This window comes from Echiichthys vipera (assembly GCF_963691815.1).
Source record: "Echiichthys vipera genome assembly, chromosome: X".
NCBI lineage: Eukaryota > Metazoa > Chordata > Actinopteri > Perciformes > Trachinidae > Echiichthys > Echiichthys vipera.
In genome coordinates, this window is record NC_139825.1 from 19972185 (window position 1) to 19991961 (window position 19777).

Below are 19777 nucleotides of genomic sequence, written 5' to 3' on the forward strand. Positions count from 1 at the left end.
GCCTCTGTGTTTTTAAGATTTTTGAGGATACAAAATGCATTTAGGGCGCACTCACACTGTCCATCCGTACCGTGCCCCGTGCTTTAGGGAACTTGTCCCCCCCCTTGCTCTCCTCCCGCAGCCCAGGCCCGTTTGTACTCACACTACCTGGGCCTCGGCCGAATGCTTCTATCCTGCCTATACGTCATCACACCGTAACACGTCACACGCATTGATTGACGTCATCGCGATGCGTCGCTTTGTTTACAAATCTTTCCACAGACCTCGGAGTTTTTGTGCGTCTTGTCGACTGTTTTTGAATTTTCATCCGACCAAATCTGCAGTAAACACTCCACCTCCGCATCACACCAACGTGAACCTTTCGCCGCCATTGTTTTAAATGTCCGCGCATGGTCAGTCCTGCTTTTTTCTATGTCCAAACAGGCGCACATAAAATGACGTCAGAACCGCCGTAGGCCTCGTGCTCGTGCGCACGCTCGTGCTCGTACATGCTAACGTGCTTTACAAAAGCCCACCTCTTCCAAAACCGTAGCAGGCAAGCGTGCCGCACCTAGGTGTGGTACAGTTGCACTCACACTGGTCAAACGAACTAGACTTTAGCCGTGAAAAGTGCTTGGGAACGGTACGGATGGACAGTGTGAGTGAGTCCTTAACCTCTTAATTTCAATCCATCAATTTTTTTTTGTCACAAGGTAAAATTCCAGTGCAATGTCATCAATTATCTCACCACGTGACAACATCTTTCGCGGTGCCTTGTCTTTCTTCTCCTTCTCTTCATTTTCATACTCGTCCTTTGAGGACTTCTCCTCTTCCTTGTCTGATGGACAGCTGATGTGAAGCTGGATGATATCCTGGAAAACCACATTCCATTGCTATGAGAAAAGATGGCAAAATTTTGAATTCTAAATGTGTCTATTAAGTATTACTAATCCTGCACAGACTGTAGTTGTATACAATAAATTGCAGGCTAAGATGATTGCAGGTATGGACATAGGTTATTGTGAGAGGTTAGGGGTTATAGACAAGAACAGTACCGATTCTGGAGGTCCATCATTGGAGAACGGACCAGAGGACTCCTCACACACTGCCAGACTCCGTACCAGCTTCAGTTTGGCATTAGACTGAAACAGAATCACACATATATTATCTGTGAGGCTAATTAATTTGGTTTTTTAGGGATTTTAAATGTAGCAGATCAGTTTAAAAGTCCCCTGCTGTAAGATGACATTAATCATAGTAGTTTCTAGTAAACAGGGTCAAAAACAACTAGTAATATGAAGTTAAGAAAAAAATGGGGAGAGAACGTAAATTAGCTGCTGATTAAGAACATGCCCTGTTTTCAGAAAACAGGATAAATTATTATTTATTTAATTAATAACTTCATTTTTCACCCTGAGATGGACACTGTGGATAAGCTGTTCAAGACAGAGAGGTAACTTAAAATCTGGGTCAGTGACTATGGTAACTGACTGAACTCAGCCTGTTTGCTGGCAGGTTTTCTTCATTAAACCCTGAGTTTATCTATGTCTCCTCCCTCTTAGAGAACAGACACATCGTTTCTTTTCCTCATTGTTTCAGTCCATATCAAAGCATGTATTGAAAAGCAGCAATTAGAGGAGGTTTACTGTATGTCAGAATCAAAACCGTGGTTGGACATTAGTTTGTTACTCAGGATCTAAAGTTAACACTTTTTACTCGCCTAGTCATTTCTTTGAACAGTGGGTTTTGCCCCTCAAATATTACATAGTATAAGTCACCCTCTGCTAGGAATAAAACCTTTGTATGTTCTTTTTTACAGTATAACGCTGTGTTTCTGTGCACACAGAAGACTTTCAATTAGTTTGAGCAGTTCCACTAAAATGTGTGTTGCATATTTGTAATCTGTTGAAGCACTATAAGTCTTAATAGTAAATCTACTGTGTTTTAACCTCACTGCCTTTTCAAGTGACAGTCTTGCATATACAGCAATAATATCTCACCATCCACTGGATTAAAATGGAGGCTCTGCCTTTTATTTACCTGTTGCCATGGTAAATTGTAGTATCAGAGCTCCAATGATGATGTATTTTATGTTCACAGTGGACAAGCTTCTATCAGGTCCAACCTACTCAGAGTTGACTGAACGGACTCTGATCAGCTATTTTTAAATGTTTTTATATTACTGGTATTGGTACCAATGCGCAAGTTCAGGTATCGAGGAAAACTTGGTACCGGAACATCTCTTAAGTCCTCTGAGGAATGGAGGAGCTGAAAGCAGATATTGAATCACACAGAGCTTCAACAGAACATTTCCAATTTGGAAACTGTAACTTTGCAGATATGAAACAAGGGAGATCCAACTTCAAAAGGTTCTGACTGAATACACTAGTTTGATCTAATCCCTTCTACTGGAGGCTTTATTAGGAACAGGTTAAGCAAGAGTTGTCACATTTGTAAGACACTCTCAAAACCCACAGGGACAGGATTGAACTCCCATGTCCAAGTATGACCAAACACTGCCTTCCCATTTTTAAAGATGCACACATATCACCAAGTTATGAGTAAGGTAAGTTCACTTTAGGAGAACTACAGTTTATGAATTCTATTATTAGTGTTTGCTTTATTTAAGATCAAGTAACAATAACATAAGACAATGATCAAGGAGCGGATGCTAATGATATGATTATAAAAGGCTCATAGCTCTGTACACCTACAATTTAAGTTTGACACATTTTGTTAAAACTGTGCTTACTTTAAGGATTTAAAAAAAAAAAATTGAATTTAATAATAGATATATAAAAAAACTTTCATTTAAAAAAATGGCTTTAACCCAAAAATTTCAAACCAGCAGGATTACCAAGATATTGGGCTGACTTTTAGAAAGAATCTAGTTTTTTTGTTAAAGAAGAGGCAAATAATTACCACAAATTACTTACCTTGGCCCTTTTCCTGCCATGGCTGTGATTAGGAGCCCGTTTCTGCAAGAGATTTTGTTTTTTTTAATATAAAGTCTTAATAAAAAGGTGAACATTAAATACACAATTCACGCGGCACATATTCAACTATTTAATTCGGATTAGATACAGATACACATACACTGGAGATCAAAATTAGAGAAAAAGTTATTAATACTTGATTTATTCTGAAATATTGTTATTTTTTACTGTTGCAGAATTGGAATATCCGCTGTGGCTATACCACTGCTGAACTGGCATGTTTTTTTAAATAACAAAAGCACTTAGGGAAACAAATTAGGGAACACTTTCAGATACCTCCCAGTTATTGGTGTTAATCTGGTACTTGGTGACAATTTACATAATTGTTGGACACACCCTATTTATCTGCAGCTCTCCTGGTTACTTTGCAAAATGGCGAGCTGCTCTAAGGTGACTGAAACCCTGAGACAGCAGGTTGTCCAGATGAAGGCCATCTCAGCCATCAGAGAGAGGTTGGGCGTTCAGTCTGTGATTTCAAGAATATTGAAACTTTACAAAAGACACAGATAAATTTAGGTCCCCTGAAAAGGCCCGTCGTCCATGTAAAACAAGTGCACCAGAGGACAGGATTATGAGAAGACTCTCAACGGGGAATCAGTTCAACACTGCTGGAGTTGCTCACCGGTTCAGTTCTGAACAAGGCAAGGATCTGTCTCTGTGTCTCACCATTTAAGACTTTTTGGACTGAAAGCCCACTCTGCAGTGACCAAACCTCTCATCAGCAGAATAAAAAGGCTAGATTTGCCTTTGCTGAGGAGCATGTTGTGTGGACAGAGGAGAACTGGTCCAGAGTGACTTCAGTGATGAGAGTAGATTCAATGTATTTGTGTCTGATGGGAAACATTATGTCCGGCCTAGGACTGGGAAAAGACTGAACCCAAAGTGTGTAAAGAAATCAGTTAAATTTGGAGGAGGAAGCATCACGATTTGGGGGATGTTCTGCAGGAGGAGTTGGGCTTCTTGTTCAGCTACATGGCAGGGTGAATGCAAATGTTTATGTGAACCTCCTTCAGCAACATGCAATACCTTCACTGCAATTGTCTCCCAGTCAGCTGCAATTTTCATGAAAGACAATGCCCCCTGTTAAACTGCAAAACAGGTTACGCAGTTCCTTGAAGTTAAGAATATTGAAACAATGAAATGGCCAGCTCAGAGTCCAGATCTAAACCCCATAGAGAATCTCCGGAAAATCCTAAGTGGGCTAAGAAACCCACTACAGTTACAGAACTGAGAAAGAGACTGAAGAAGAATGGACCAAGATCAAACCAGAGCAGTGTGAGAAACTAGTGATGTCCTGTGGGCGCAGATGTGCTGAAGTCATTTAAAAGCAAGGATCTCTACACTTCCTATTCATTTTTTAACCTTATAGCCTTAAAAACATTGTCTAAATCTTCTTCTCTGACACAACGGTTATTGTTCTCTAATTTTGATCAATGTCTTTTTCACAAAATAAAGGTTTTTGTTAAAGTGCCTTGGTTATTTAAAAAAAACATGCTAGGACTGCAGTGGTATAGATAGTGGATAATCTATCAAATTCTGGACATTAAAAAATATATATTTCTGAATAAATCAAGTATTAATACCTCATACTAATTTTGATCTCCAGTGTATTTGTAAAGAGACTGCTACCAGTATACCCGTAATTCTGAAATGTTAGTTTTCCAAGCTCACTTTGCACATTAAATGTTAAATGGATGTGTATGATATAGACAGAGACTATGAATTAAAATAGTACAGTACAATAGGTAAATGTGAGTTGCTGCCACAGTAATAGTCGTGTATATTTACAAAATGTCATGTGAACAGCCCTTCCAAAGTTTGCACGCACCTACGCTGCTCAGATAGGTGACCGCATGTTTAGGATAGGGGTGAAAATGAATAAACTTTTAAATGCCAAGTCTTTCTTTACCACATATAAATGCCAAAATTTAATCATAACTGGGGTTACTTCTACAGATTTCACTGTGACAGCTGCCGATTTCTATAGGAGTGTGTCCTTGTATCTAAAATAATCAAAGCCAAAATCTGTCTAAAACAATGTAAGAAAAGAAATAGATATGCATGTACATTTTTTATAGCCGATCCTCTGTAAAACTCTTGAAATATGGCTTAAAAGAGATACACTTATGACCAGCTGAATAAAAATGCTGGTTTGGCTGTAGTCGGGCTCTTGCAGAGCATGTAACTACATTAATTCCATGCCTTGAATTGATTTTATTAAAATATTAAATAAATCTATTGTTTTCATACACAACGTAATGACCTTATAATGGCAACTAGCACTTTTCAATAGCAGTCCTCCCACCTGTGCATCCTGTGGGGAGCTATCCTCAGGCTCCAGGCCTTCTCCTGTCCCTTCCTTGGTGCCCTGTGGTTGAGGGGAGGTCTTGCCTCTACTGCAGGGCTCAATGAGTGGCCCACTCTCTCCCTCCTGCTGGATGTCTGTTGTCAGGCTCACTGACATCTTCTTAGGGGAGGGGGAGGGGGAGAGGGTGGGAGTTGGGGAGGGGGTTGGGTGGAGAACCCAGGAGTGGCTGAAAAGAGGTAAGAGAAAAGAGAGGAGAATTGAAGGCTCTGGAATATTTAGACACCAAAAGGCTTTAAAGATTATGGCAATGAATGACCAAAGGGTAAGCAGAGAGAAAGAGACTATTAGTGTACTACTACACCATCTACCTGTAGGTGGTACCAGATCTCTGCTGGACTCTGGAAAAGTGAGTCTGGGTGGGAACCACACACAGAAAGATGAGGGGAACCCACTAAGGTAGTGTACTGGGCTGGGCTGCAGCAGGGGGCAAAGCGCAGTCCATAGCAAGCCTTAGCCTTCAGGGTGGGGCTGGGAGGACACAACACAGAAAAAATGCAAAAATTGAACAAATTTACTGAGTTAGTTAAATGACCGGTCATTGTAGTTAAGTATCAACCCTTTCAACTGGTTTGGTCTTAATATATGTTCAGAACAGGAGACAAAAACCCACGTAAACAGGTTAATCTAAACAGATACCATAAAATAAACTGTACTTTTTCCATTCAGTTTGAGATAACGGCAGGTTGGTGTAAGGTGATGTGAACTGAATAAGGACCTGAAAGGAAAAAAACAAACCCAACAATGTTGTTTTTATTTAACTATATTCTTTTATGTGCCTCAGCATTTTAGAGTTAGCTGTAAATGTATGTCGAGATCGAAATTAAATGAAATAAAATGGGTGGAATCCGAGCAAGGGTGTAGGAAGTAGGCTGGTAGAAAGTAGGAAAAGGGACACATCTTTAGTTGAACAACCTCAATAGAATATCAACATGCACAACTAAAAAAGCAATATTTACAGTGATCAGGTGAACTGATCAGAGGCAGCAGCTAGCCAGCCAGACAAGGGGAAGGGACACACCAACTCAGCGGGCCGCTCTTTTCTCTCCCTCTGGCTCAGTGCAGCAGCATGGTCTGTCCTTCAGTCAGGAGCCCTGGACAACAAGAACAGAAGAGGAAGACACGAATGACGTCATGTTTCACACACTGTGTGACTCATCGCTGCTGCTGCTGCTGATTCTGGCAGGGAGGGGGACAAAGCAGCTGAAAGCTCAGAGCTTGCTTGCACATAGGGCTGCAGATTTCTAGTGCGGGCAATGCTCTTCATGAATGGGAAATGTGTTTCATGAGAAAGAACAGGTTAAAAAATTGTTTTTATATATAAATATTATCTATATATATATATATATATATATATATATATATATATATATATATATATATATATATATATATTAATAATAATAATTCTAAAATGTTAGAGCAAGAAGGTTCATTTGGCAAAGCTGTTGACCAATTGCAGTGAAAATGGCTGCCTTTTCAACTTCCACAAAGAATCTGAAATAAACTAATAAAGTAATCAAGTAATGCAATGCAGGACTAGAACAGGATGGTAGTTATTTGTCTGACCATCTTTGGTTGGACATACAACATAAAAACACATTAACTTTTCTTATTTAACCCCTCTAGACATATCCCAGCTGCAAGCTAGTCTTAATTAAACCTCCAATCAAAAAACATTAAGATTTGAGCTCCTTTATCTTCATGAACAAAAGGATTGTCATTAAAACAATATTTGCAATGATCCTATCCTTCTCAGGACTGGTATAATCTCTTGCCTTCACTAACTTACAATTTACATCATTAAACCCATTTTCCCAGCATTAAAAACACGACACAGAACCACAAACAGCTTTGAGACACAGGCACAAATGACAACAATCCTTCCATCCTGCAAGTCTATATCCTCTTTTATCACAGATTCAACAGCATAGATTCTGAGTGCCTGTTGAAATAATAACAAGTATGCTGAAATCCCATATGCATACATGCATGCAATAGTTGGATGAAGCGCAAGTACGCACAATTTCAGGCATCAGAAGTGTGACTACCAGATTGCATGCATGCATGCGGCATGAATGAACGCCATTCGTTCATGTCCCTGCCTGTGCTGCTGTGCTGCAGGATAGATGAGTGAACCTAGGCAGGGATTTCCAGTGTGGGGAGACCCAGGCAATGCAACAGCAAAGGCGTCATCAGAAACAGCATCAGCAGCATTACACCGCATCACTAACCAGGACACCCACATGCTTCCACCCCACTCTGGTTATACAAGCCTAGCACACAGCCACGCAATCTACTGTAGGCATATATAAAATCCCTCAAAGTGTCTTCAAAGTAATCTCCTTTTGCACGCTTACACATAGTGGATTCTTGCACCAAGAAAATGAATGGTTTTGAATCAGAAAGCAAAGATAATCACCATTCATTCATCTCAGTGTGAATCTCATAGCTGAGCAGACTAATAAGCATTTCAACGGCAGGAAAGGGACTGCAGGAAAAATTGTGAATCAGAGCCAGAAATGGGGTGCTTATGAATAAACCAGCTTTACCTATTCTCTCTTCCTTCACCCATCTCTCCTATGTTTCCTTATCTCTCTCCACACACACACACACACACACACACACACACACACACACACACACACACACACACACACACACACACACACACACACACACACACACACACACACACACACACACACACACACACACACACACACACACACACACACACACACACACACACACACACACACACACACACACACACACACACACACACACACACACACACACACACACACACACACACACACACACACACACACACACACACACACACACACACACACACACAGTTGCCAAGGAGATGGTAACGTCATTCTCAACTGCTGCCATTTCAGTGAGTACCAGTGGAAGAGCAGGGAGAAGAATGGTATTAAAAAATAAATATGTGGATTGCAGTGTGCACAGCCTAAGAGGAATGCAGGAAGAACAGGGCAGGATGGAAGGAAAAGGTGAGAGACTAGGAGATGCTATTGCTATTGGTTCAATTTCTTCTAAATTCAGGAAATATTAGACTGACGCAAGCAACAATGTTGACAAATCAGTTAGTGCTGCTCAACTGATAAAGCTTCTGAGATGAGCAATGAAACCTCTTTAAAAAAAACTATGCACTTATACCATTATTAGATAAATGGTAATGGTGGCTTAAAACAAAATGCCCTTTCAAAAACATTACGTTAAAATGACAGATTATCTAAACACATAGGGGATGGTATCCTGAATTGAACCAAACACAGTTTGTCTCATTGCTGGATAGTAGGCTATACGCAGAAGAGTCTAATTAGTATTTGTGTTTTCCAATATGCGCCGATATGAAAACTTTTTTACAGCATATATAATGCAGAAAACGATGCCTCGGGTGATTTAGAAATGGTGTCTTTTAGCAGTTTTTGGATACTTTATATAAATGGTCTGCAATTGATTGAAACTGAACATGTTTATGTAGAATTTTATTTATTCTTTATTATTTTAACAATATAACACCATATCAGTAATCTGAACTTTTCCACTGCGACACTGCAATGACACAAAGCAAGTTGAAAATAGGGTTGCACGGTTAACCGATACTAGAAAGGTACCGCGGTACCTAGCCGTTAGAAACAATACTATTTCACATTTTATATTGATACTTTATGATCTTAGTGCAACAGCGGGGCAGCGTGTCTGTGTTCATCACTGCCTGTAGCCAGAGTGGGCGTTTTCATAGTGACAGATGATCACAGACCGAGATGGACATGGCTGAAAGTGCTGTCCGTTAACGGCTTGTTGACGCACTGATCTAAAACGTAGCTGACAGTTAGGGCAGGCCCACAGACACAACAAAGCCTGTCTATAAACGTTGCTTTAAATCGATACAAACCAAGGGAGTCGAGATGTCCAACTTGGAGAAACATCGCGCTGACAGACATACAGACTTGTTCAAAGAGTTCAGAGAGCTGCAGGTTAGTGATAGGACCAAAATTTAAGAAGCTTCAGGCACATCCAGAACATGTGTGCTTGGTTGTCTGGGGACAGCTTACAATGGTTACAAGCATCACTGTGACTATGGTACATCTTAGCCAGTTTAGCATTGGTGAAATGGGCTCTATGAAGTACCTTCCACTGTAAAAGGCCGTGCCTGGCACAGATCCAGGATGAGTGGACCAGTTTTAGAAGACCAGTCACTCCACTGGACCTCAGTAATATCTATGCCCAAATCCTTTTCCCAGGTATCGAGATATTTTAGGCAGGTATTGTACAGAAGTCATAATTTTGGCAATCAGATCAAATCAGATAAGTTTCACTTTGATGGCAGCTACGAGCAGAGCAGATGAAAATAAACAAATTTGCCACAGCTGTGTTGCCCTTTTGTTGATGGAAAATGGTGAACATGGTCAATGTTCAACAAAACAGTATGCCCACCATGTTACCATAGTATTGTGATAATATGCATTGCCCTACCACTATTATTGCAACTCTTACCATACTAGTACTAATAAAAAAACATTCTTACCTGTATTCTTACGTAATAGTAATACAAACGTCATTCATAATACAAGCTGCATCCTGCAGACTCAACATCTACAATACCAGCAGCAGCAATGTCTGTTGTATCAGTTCATTCAGTATGTCGGTCCGCCTGATGTTGGTATCTTTCTTCCAATGTCAGCTTCATCACACATGCAGCAAGGTAGCTGATGCACACAGGAAACTGGCTAGTTATTACAAAAACTTGTGATACTAGGACCAGTTTGGAACCAAAATAAAGTTATAATAAAAACAAAAATGTATTCCTGTACAAGAAGTGAGCATTTAGTGTACTTAACACCAGTGACTCAACATGCTCTGAGGGCAGTCCTCAGAGCCACGCATTTTAACGGTAATGGTTGTCATGGTGAAATGTTTAGAAAACATAGTAAGCTATCTCAGCTTTTCCCATAGCAATCACCGACCCCCCAGGCGACGCCGCAACACACTGTGAGAAAAGGTCCCTGTTCTCACCGTGAAACAAAAAACAAAAATACAGCCAGAGTTCTCACATATAACCAACAATAACATGTCAACAATTTTCCATCACTAGTTACATCATAGGAAAAGAGATTATCAACGTCATGTTGGCTTCTTAAAACCACAACAGGCTGATGCAAAACATCAGGAGTAGTATTGTAGTACTGATATCCTATTTAATGTCTTAAAGTATGCCTCCAGACATGCCTCGTATGTAAAACTTTAACCATTTAATAGGGGTGTCCCCGACTAAAAAAATGTCATAGTTGAATCTGATTTGTCACGTCTTTCCTATAGTCGACTAATCATCGAATCAGTTTGTTTTTTTTGCGCATTAAAAACCCTCTGATCGTTGGTGGCGAGCCATGAACATGAAGCAGACAGTGGTGGGTGCACGTTAATCCAGCACTGCGTGTGGTAGAGGGTTATTGAGGGATGTGATTTCTGATAGGGGCATCTTATTTGTTGTTATAACATAAATGTGTATTGTTTGTATCTTTCTTTGACAATAGCTGACAGTTTATTTAGAACTGTAGTTACACTTTCACAGCACTATGTGAGACTGTCGGATTGAACGTCTATAATGGAAAACAAAAAATGGGCAAATATTCAAATTAAATGATGCTGATAATTAAACAGTAACAGATTGTTACATTTCTGGCGCCCAGATAGCTTTAAAGCCCAGCCAAGATGTGCTCTGACGGTGCCGATCCTGGAAAAGTACAACTTAGTCTAACCGTGCATTCACACCAAAAGAGATTAAAGTCGATTATATCGCCCGTAAGGCGAGTATCGCATTGCTTGCTCACATTTGTCACATTTTTGATCATCGCTTCATTTGCGTCTATCTCATTTAGCAGCCGAGGCGGCTAACTAACTGAAGCTAACCCCCGGCCCAGCCTACTCTGCTGTTGTGCTAAATGGAAGGGATGCTAGTGCTAACAGGGATCTGAATGCTTCTAAAAAGAACAGAAATGAGCTCCCAGAGGAGGTTGTGTTGTAGTGAGCTCAGGCCTCAGTGATTTAACCTCCAAAGCCGTACTGGTGCTGCCCGGTCTCCTCCTCAGCTTCACTCTGCACTGGCGGCTTTCTTCTTCTGGATTTCTGGCAGACTAGATGCCTAAAGGCACATCACTGCCATCCAAAGTCCACGGCCCATCCATCATATTATATCCATAGGAACAGTCTGGTTTGCCCCAAGGACTGACACAATAGAGGCTTTGGTGAGCCCGGTGAGCCCCTGGATATTTCACGGAGAACTTCGATGACGCTTACCACAATCTCAACGCTGATTGGCTGTCGCAGCACAGCTTCACGCGATGTCACTTGAAAAGTTTAGGCGATAGACACGATAGATGCGATAGATGCATTGCTCTTATCGCTCAGAATGCATCGCCCGAAGCGACAGTGTGTCATCGCGTCATTTACATTGATTTAAAATGTTCATCGCCTCAATCTCTTTTGGTGTGAATGCACGGTAAGAGGGAGAGGGGTTTATTCCTGCACACTAAGGAGATAGATTAAAAGCACAGTGGAGAGGTTTGTGTGTCCCTGTGAACCTGAGGGCTGTGTTGTCTGGAGCCTAGGGCTCCTGGTAGGGTCTCCCATGGCAGAGTGGTCTCAGGAGAAGGACTTTCGGGCGGCACCAAGGTGCTTCTGGAAAACCATTCGACATCTCAGGAGGGTGAAACAGGAACCGTCCAAGCTGTTTACAGTAAGGACGGGATGCTGGTGACCTCAGCTGATGAGGTAATCGGGCAGTGGAAGGAGCACTTTGAGGAACTTAATTTGACCAACACGCCCTCTTTTGTAGAGGCAGAGCCGGAGGCTAATGGGGAATCATTGCCAATATCTCTGGCGGAAGTCACTGAGGTAGTCAAACAACTCCACAGTGGCAAAGCCCCAGGGATTGATGAGAATCATCCAGAAATGCTGAAAGCTTTGGGTTAAGAGGGGCTGTCTTGGTTGACAAGTCTCTTCAACATTGCGTGGTAGTTTGGGACATCGGCAAAGGAGTGGCAGACCGGGGTGGTGGTTCCCCTATTTAAAAAGGGGGACCAGAGGGTGTATGCCAATTACAGGGGTCTCACACTACTCAGCCTCCCTGGTAAAGTCTACTCCAAGGTGCTGGAAAGGAGGGTTCGTCCTATAGTCGAACCTCAGATTGAAGAGGAACAATGTGGATTCCGTCCTGGACGTGGAACAACGGACCAGCTCTTCATTCTCACAAGGATCCTGGAGGGGGTCTGGGAGTATGCTCATCCAGTCTACATGTGCTTTGTGGATCTGGAGAAGGCATATGACCGGGTTCCTCGGGAGATACTGTGGGAGGTGCTGCGGGAGTATGGGGTGAGGGGGTCACTTCTATGGGCCATCCAATCTCTGTACACCCAAAGCGAGAGCTGTGTCCGAATCGTCGGCAGTAAGTCGGATTTGTTCCCGGTGGAGATTGGCCTCCGCCAGGGGTGCGCTTTGTCACCAATCCTGTTCGTGATTTTCATGGATAGGATATCAAGGCGTAGTCGCGTGGGGAGGGGTTGCAGTTCGGAGGCCTGAGGATCTCGTCTCTGCTTTTTGCAGATGATGTGGTCCTGATGGCAACATCGGTCAGTGACCTTCAGCACTCACTGGATCGGTTCGCAGCAGAGTGTAAAACGACTGGGATGAGGATCAGCACCTCTAAATCTGAGGCCATGGCTCTCAGCAGGAAACCGGTGGATTGCTTACTCCAGGTAGGGAATGAGTCCTTACCCCAAGTGAAGGAGTTCAAATACCTCGGGATCATGTTCACGAGTGAGGGGACGATAGAGTGTGAGTTTGGCCGGAGAATCGGAGCAGCGGGGGCGGTATTGCAGTCGCTCTATTGCACCGTTGTGAAGAAAAGAGAGCTCAGCCGGAAGGCAAAGCTCTCGATCTACCGGTCAATCTTCGTTCCTACCCTCACCTATGGTCATGAAAGCTGGGTCATGTCTGAAAGAATGAGGTCGCAGGTACAAGCGGCCGAAATGGGTTTTCACAGGAGGGTGGCTGGAGTCTCCCTTAGAGATAGGGTGAGAAGTTCAGCCATCCGTGAGGAACTCGGAGTAGAGCCGCTGCTCCTTTGCGTTGAAAGGAGCCAGTTGAGGTGGTTCGGGCATCTAGTAAGGATGACCCATGGGCGCCTCCCTAGGGAGGTGTTCCAGGCACGTCCAGCTGGGAGGAGGCCTCGGGGAAGACCCAGGACCAGGTGGAGAGATTATATCTCCACACTGGCCTGGGAACGCCTCGCGATCCCCCAGTTAGAGCTGGTTAATGTGGCCTGGGAAAGGGAAGTTTGGGGTCCCCTGCGAAAGCAGCTGCCCCCCCTGCGACCCGACTGCGGATAAGCGGTTGAAGATGAGATGAGATGAGGAGTTACTTTCACATTTTTAGCACAGTATTTATTAATAGGCTTATATTTATACTCAAATAGGCTATTTGTTGGGAGAAACCAAGCATCTATATGTAAAATCAGACATTCAGCACCCCCAGAGCCAGAATGGAATAATTGTTTCATAACCACATTTTGCGACAATTCGACTATGAGATTGGCAGTAGAAATAGGCTCCTCGGAGTGAATCATCGAAAAGTTGACTATTCGGGTCACCCCTACCATTTAACCGTTTGGCCTTTAGGTTTCTTTGCCGACTTTTGCCGTATCTCAGATTTCAGAGAAGTGCACAACATTGCCTCTCTAGTGACAAACTTTGCAGATACAAGTCAGTAGAGTTAAGGTCAGATAATTTACGGGTCATAAGCATAAGAAAAAAAAATTTGAGTGAAGGGAGACTGAGAATTGACCCCTTCAGAACCAATGAAAGTACATGATTTCTTCTTATTCCTGACCATTTTTATATTAAAAAACCAAAGTGATTTATTGAATCATTCTGCTATGCAATTAACATGCATCCATCTTAAGACAAAAAAGTCTGTGCGGGTTTCCCTCCTCTGCATGTAACTCTGATGAGTTGAACAATGAAATAATATTATCGACTTTTTTTATACAGGTTTCATTTACAAAAGGAATATGAAATCCTCCAATTGCTTGGTTTTGGTAAAAAAAAAAGGTGAAAAAAGTGGGTTGTATGAAATTAACTTGTGTTAAATTTGTATAAACACAGCCACAACTCTATACATATTCTTTCAAAGTTGGATTCCTACCAAATGGCAGTGTTTCACAAAACCCCAAGACACCCACACAGATAAGAAAATAAATGGGCCACACAGGTAGACATACAACAACAGAACAAATCAAACAATCACCATCATCTTCATCCGCTATCATAATGCAGCGCAGGGCACTCTGACCCACCTCACACACATTACTGGTCTCACAGCCTCTTACATTGGCTCTCCTGACTACAGCGAACTAGCAGAGACACTCCGGTCATACACTACCCGGCCCACTGTGTCAGGTTACCACACCAAACACTGCCAATGTAGTGAGACGATATGGAGCACTGAGTAAAAGAGAGACAGCTATCTCTCTGGTCAACACTGAGTATATGTGTGTTTGTGTTAAGGCATACAGAATGTATATCACCAGTTCAGACAGTCAGCTAGCCGGACTAAATATCTGGTGCAGGTATGAGCTCACTGTCAAATTTAGCTTCTCCAGGTCAAGCTGGGTCAGGGTCGCAGCACTAGCTAGCAGGATAGGCGAGAGAAATGAGAGGAATTCTACTTCATGTTAGATGGTAAGAGTGGAGAGCTTGTCTCCTAAGTCTTTTAATTAATATAAACTCATCAGATAAGTTATGTCTGGTTCACCATGCACAACGGGCCACCAGCCACGGTTTGATTCCAGTTGCCAACGGGAATTACAAGTTGTAATTTTAAAAACAGGGTACTTGGCTGAAAGTTAACCTGTAGTGTTTAACGGTTGGATCCAAAGAAAAGTAAATGATACTGTTGCAGTAAAGACACAGTATAGATGGACGGATTAATCTACAGTGGCTATCTCATTGTTGCTAAATCCTCATTGTGTGGGAATTGGCTGCAAGCTGCTATTATTGTCAGTTATTTATTTCATTCATTGTAATATTTCAAATTTCATAACGGAGAAGCATGCATAGCCTCTCCATTTTCTCTGCAGAGGCTGAATGAAAGATTAAGGTGAATCGAAGAGCAGAACGCTGAAAACAGGAATGAGCAAGCAAGTACAAACCCACAGACAGCAGTGGGAGAGATGTACACAGGCAGTTCAACCCAATTCAGCTCCTCTGTATTCAGCCGCGCACCTCCTCCGTTTGACGTCAGAGAGAACCCATCTCACAAAAGGCAGCAAGGTTATGCCTTCACAGAGTCGATGCTGATGTGTGTGTATTAATGGAAGAGTTTTTGCAAGCTCAGTGCCTGCACATATTATATATCAGCAGCACTCGAAGTGTGTGCGTATCAGTGTTTGTCTGTGTCAGAGAGGATTCCCCTTTGCGTCGGTTGCACAATCTCACACAGGGAGGGTATGAGGGGGCTGGCAGAGCACTAGAGACTCTAGAGGAACAGTCCAGGCACATTTGCACGGTGCTTCACACGGTAAAAATATGGATACATACAGTACAGAATACTGTACATGTTCTGCCATAAGCTATGTGAAAGTGATTAGCGTGACTGTATGCCTCACACACACAGATCCAGGAAACTTAGCTGACAACAGTAGCAGAGACATGGAGAAAAAAACATCCTAAAGGCAGACTAACAAGACACAAAACACAGATGAGGGGAACATGAATGGTCACATTCAGCAGAAGACAGAATTTCTCCGTTTCCATCTATGTCTCTTTCTCTGTCCTTCTCTCTGCCACCCCCTCTCTCATTTCTTTCTCAGTGCTATGAGGATACCCCTTCCAGCCTTCCACCCCCTCCACATCAACCCCCCCCATCAATATCTCTCTCTCCTTCCACCCACTTCTAAGTGTTAGCTCTCCGTCTTTGTCTCCTTCGCTCGCCTTTTTCTTCCTCTTTTAATGTGTCTTCTTAAATTGTCAGGCCTACTGCTGACGCCATCCTCCTCCACTCAGCCAACCCACTCAGTCCTGTGGGACGAGCTATGAGTCATTCTCTCCCTCCCTCCCTAGTTACCTCCCTACCTTTCTGTAGCTATCGCCAAGTCCCCCTTTCTCTTTTGCTCTTACTAGCTACTACCAATAGTTCTCTGTTGCATGTGGGGAAATATACAGAAAGTGTATGAAGAGAACACAATGAGACTGTAGGATAAAAACACAAGGAGAAAGTGGGTTATAGAGAGGAAGGTGTGGACCAACTGAACGACATCTCCGTTCTGCATAATGCACAAATACCAGTGGAGGGAGAGAGGGGATCCCGATCTCGCATACGTTAATGATGAAGGGAAATTTTCTAGAATGTGGCTGAAAGAGAGATATATGTAATTCCATGTGTGCTAAAATTAAAGAAGTAAATAGGAATCATTAACTAATTATCCATTTACAGTATATTCATCAATGTAGAATATTAAGAACTGCCTTCATTTTTAGAAAAATCTATTGCATACAATAATTTAGGGACATATTCAAGCAATATACAAGTACCATACATATATAACAAGTTAGTTGACTGCTGAGTTGCTCCTGCGGTGCACCCAGCCCCAGCATGCAAAGAGGAGAGAAACGTGACTGTAAATGACAGCAAAACGCAGTCCAGGCTCACACCAAGCTGAAATGGAAACACTGTGTCAACATGTGTATTTCGGTTTAATCAAATAGTCGATTATTTTTTACAGGCCTGGAAATTGAGATTCTGAAATTCTATGACTTTTCCAGGTCTCAGTCTCTGTCTGAATGACAAAATGCTTTGATATTTGATTAGTGATCGACCGATATTATCGGCCGTGTATCGGTATCGCCGAGGTTTTTACAGCATTATTCACAGACAGGCCTCCACAGGCAGCTCCGTGTTACTGGAGACGCTGCAGTTCAGTTGCAAACCATGCAGAGCCCCTCCCCCACTAGTAGAGTGCTGAAGCCTGCTCTTCAAGACAACGCTAAGTTTTCAACTTTCAAAGCGTCTTTGAGCTGAAATATTGCCGTACACATTGATAGTGGAAACACGAATGCCAAATGCATGCTCTGTATGTGTTTTGCTTGAAACTATAGTTAAGCTAGTTTGTGGGTCCAAATGTAAACATGAATGCCAAATGCCTCATCTATAAAACTGCTGCTTTACCTGTGTCTAGGTAGGATTTTGGGGTTATCTTGTCTTCTAAAGAACAGTGTGTTTAACTTGAGTTGCTGATGTAAAATTAATAACTGTGTCAAAATGAAATTGGGCAGTAGCTCCTGCACTCATTATAAACCTTATGTAATTGATCAGCTTCTTTTACTGGGAAAAGGTGGATCAGTGGAAGAGAGAGAAAAAATGAGAAGAGAGAAAGGTGGAGGAGTAAGGGGTGGCTAGTGAGGCAGGAAGAGATGGAAAACTTCTCAATGATGAAACAATCTGTGCTGTTAAGCGATTGGACCAGACTTCCACCAATGGGAGGGCCAGCTCCATGGCAACAGGCTCTGTCACCAAGAGAAAAGCAGCAATATCCCTCAACACCCCCATATTTTTCTTTCCTTGTCTCTCTCACAACCCCCCTCCTTTCCCCAATTACAAGGCCCAGTGTTTTTATCACTGGGTAAATACAATTAATACAGCGCACAGACACACACAGCAGCCTCATGGGTTACATATAGGCTGATCAACAAAGCTCGATCACTCAGACAAGCAAGGCTTGCGGATGTCCACAAAGGCACAGATTAAATGGGGCTAACATAGTGATCAGAATGTGAGTCATTCATATATAGTTATTTGAAATGGGCAGATTGGTGATGACTCCCCTCACACAATGATTGCCGACAGTTATGATCATTTCCTTCTAAATGACAGCAGGGACTATTAGGTCTGGTGGCGATGCACCCTGAACTACACAGATTGAGCTTAGAGACACAAGAACAGACTTCATAGTAGAGTAGAGTTTAAAGTAGAGTTGAAAGGGTAAGAAATTTTCATATTATGATTATGACCGAAATGATCAGGGTTACCAGTTTTATCTTGGTATAGTTAGAATGCGCTTAAATAAAATAAGCAGTACTTTTTGTTTGCATAAATATTAAAATAATAAAATCGACATTTCGCAGCAATTTTCTTTGTGCAGACAGGTTGACCCATATGATCAAGTTTCCCTCAACACTTCAACGTAAAAACCAAAATACTCTCTTATGGTGCGTTCCCACCAAACGCGTTAGACGTGAATCGACAACTCTATGGCGCAATGACACATGAATTAGGGAGAGGCTGCACGAATTGAGCGTATGGCGCGTTGAGACGTAGCGCAGATGAAGCCCAGAGCGTCTGGAGCGACGCAAATAAAGTAAAAAATACGCAACATTAGACGACGGTTGATTATGGATAGTATTTACCGCAAGTTTTTCAAAGTGCGGTAATTACAGTAACAGTAATACTGTCAGGAATTTTACAGTGGGTTATCATTAAACCTGTAACCACTTTATCCCTAAGCTGTGGAAAGATCAAAATAGAGTTAACCACACCATCACAATACCTGCTGTAACATACTTTACATACAGGTCACACTTTTGTAAGCACAATGACGCCAGGTATGGTATAGCCAATACATGTTACTGCACAACTTCCTCAAACCTCTTAGACTAGTCTCTAAATGTACATTTCTCTCTTTTACTTTTTGGTACCAAAAGTGACTGTCTCTTTCTGGCTGTCCCTCTCATCAAATATCTATTATTTTCTGTCCTAACCAGTTTGAGAGCAGCAAATTGGAGTTTCTACTCCCCCTTTAAGCATTTTGTAATCACTACACTCCAAGTCTCCCATTTGCTGTCTGATCACACCCTGAGAAATCCTGCTTTACGCTTTATTGTAAACATGGTGAGTATGTTGCACAATACAACACAAAGCAAAATGTAAAGGTATCACGAATGATGATTAAGTCAATAAAAGCTGTTTCAACTTGAAAAGAAAATGTGCCATTCATATACTAAGTCGTCTGATGCCATGAATAAACAGCGAAAGGAAGAAAAATAAGAGTCAAAGGACAGAGGAAGAGAAGCAATTGGAGTTCATGGCAAGTTTAAAATCACACCATACACAAGCTTTTACAGCAAACTTCAATATCCACATCACATTGACCATCAAACAGTGATCAATTTCCCACATATAAAGCTTGACTATAACTTTGCTGCCTATCTAAATGCAGATGCCCGTGGGTTGGATCAGTATCGTTGGACTGAAAAATAAATCCATTTTCGTTCCAGATAAAATCATGTCACTATGCTCCCACACCCTGTCCCTATCTATAGTTGCTTCTGTCTTCATCCCTCTTCAACAG

The 19777-nt window shown here is 42.1% G+C and overlaps 1 protein-coding gene across 9 annotated transcripts in view; it reads right to left on the minus strand.

The window, feature by feature from the left end:
• Window positions 1–19777, minus strand: part of r3hdm2 (R3H domain containing 2) — a 74324-nt gene that overhangs the window by 30885 nt on the left and 23662 nt on the right. For 8 of the 9 annotated variants that reach the window (XM_083938367.1, XM_083938364.1, XM_083938370.1 and 5 more), the window contains exons 3-8: window positions 6300–6434; window positions 5652–5811; window positions 5281–5509; window positions 2916–2957; window positions 1035–1121; window positions 728–851 (exon numbers count right to left, since the gene is read on the minus strand). In XM_083938367.1, the coding sequence (XP_083794493.1) occupies window positions 728–851; window positions 1035–1121; window positions 2916–2957; window positions 5281–5439 (412 nt within the window). In that variant the 5' untranslated portion in view covers window positions 5440–5509; window positions 5652–5811; window positions 6300–6434. The remainder of the gene's footprint in view (window positions 1–727; window positions 852–1034; window positions 1122–2915; window positions 2958–5280; window positions 5510–5651; window positions 5812–6299; window positions 6435–19777) is intronic. The other variant, XM_083938363.1, reaches the window with a different exon arrangement.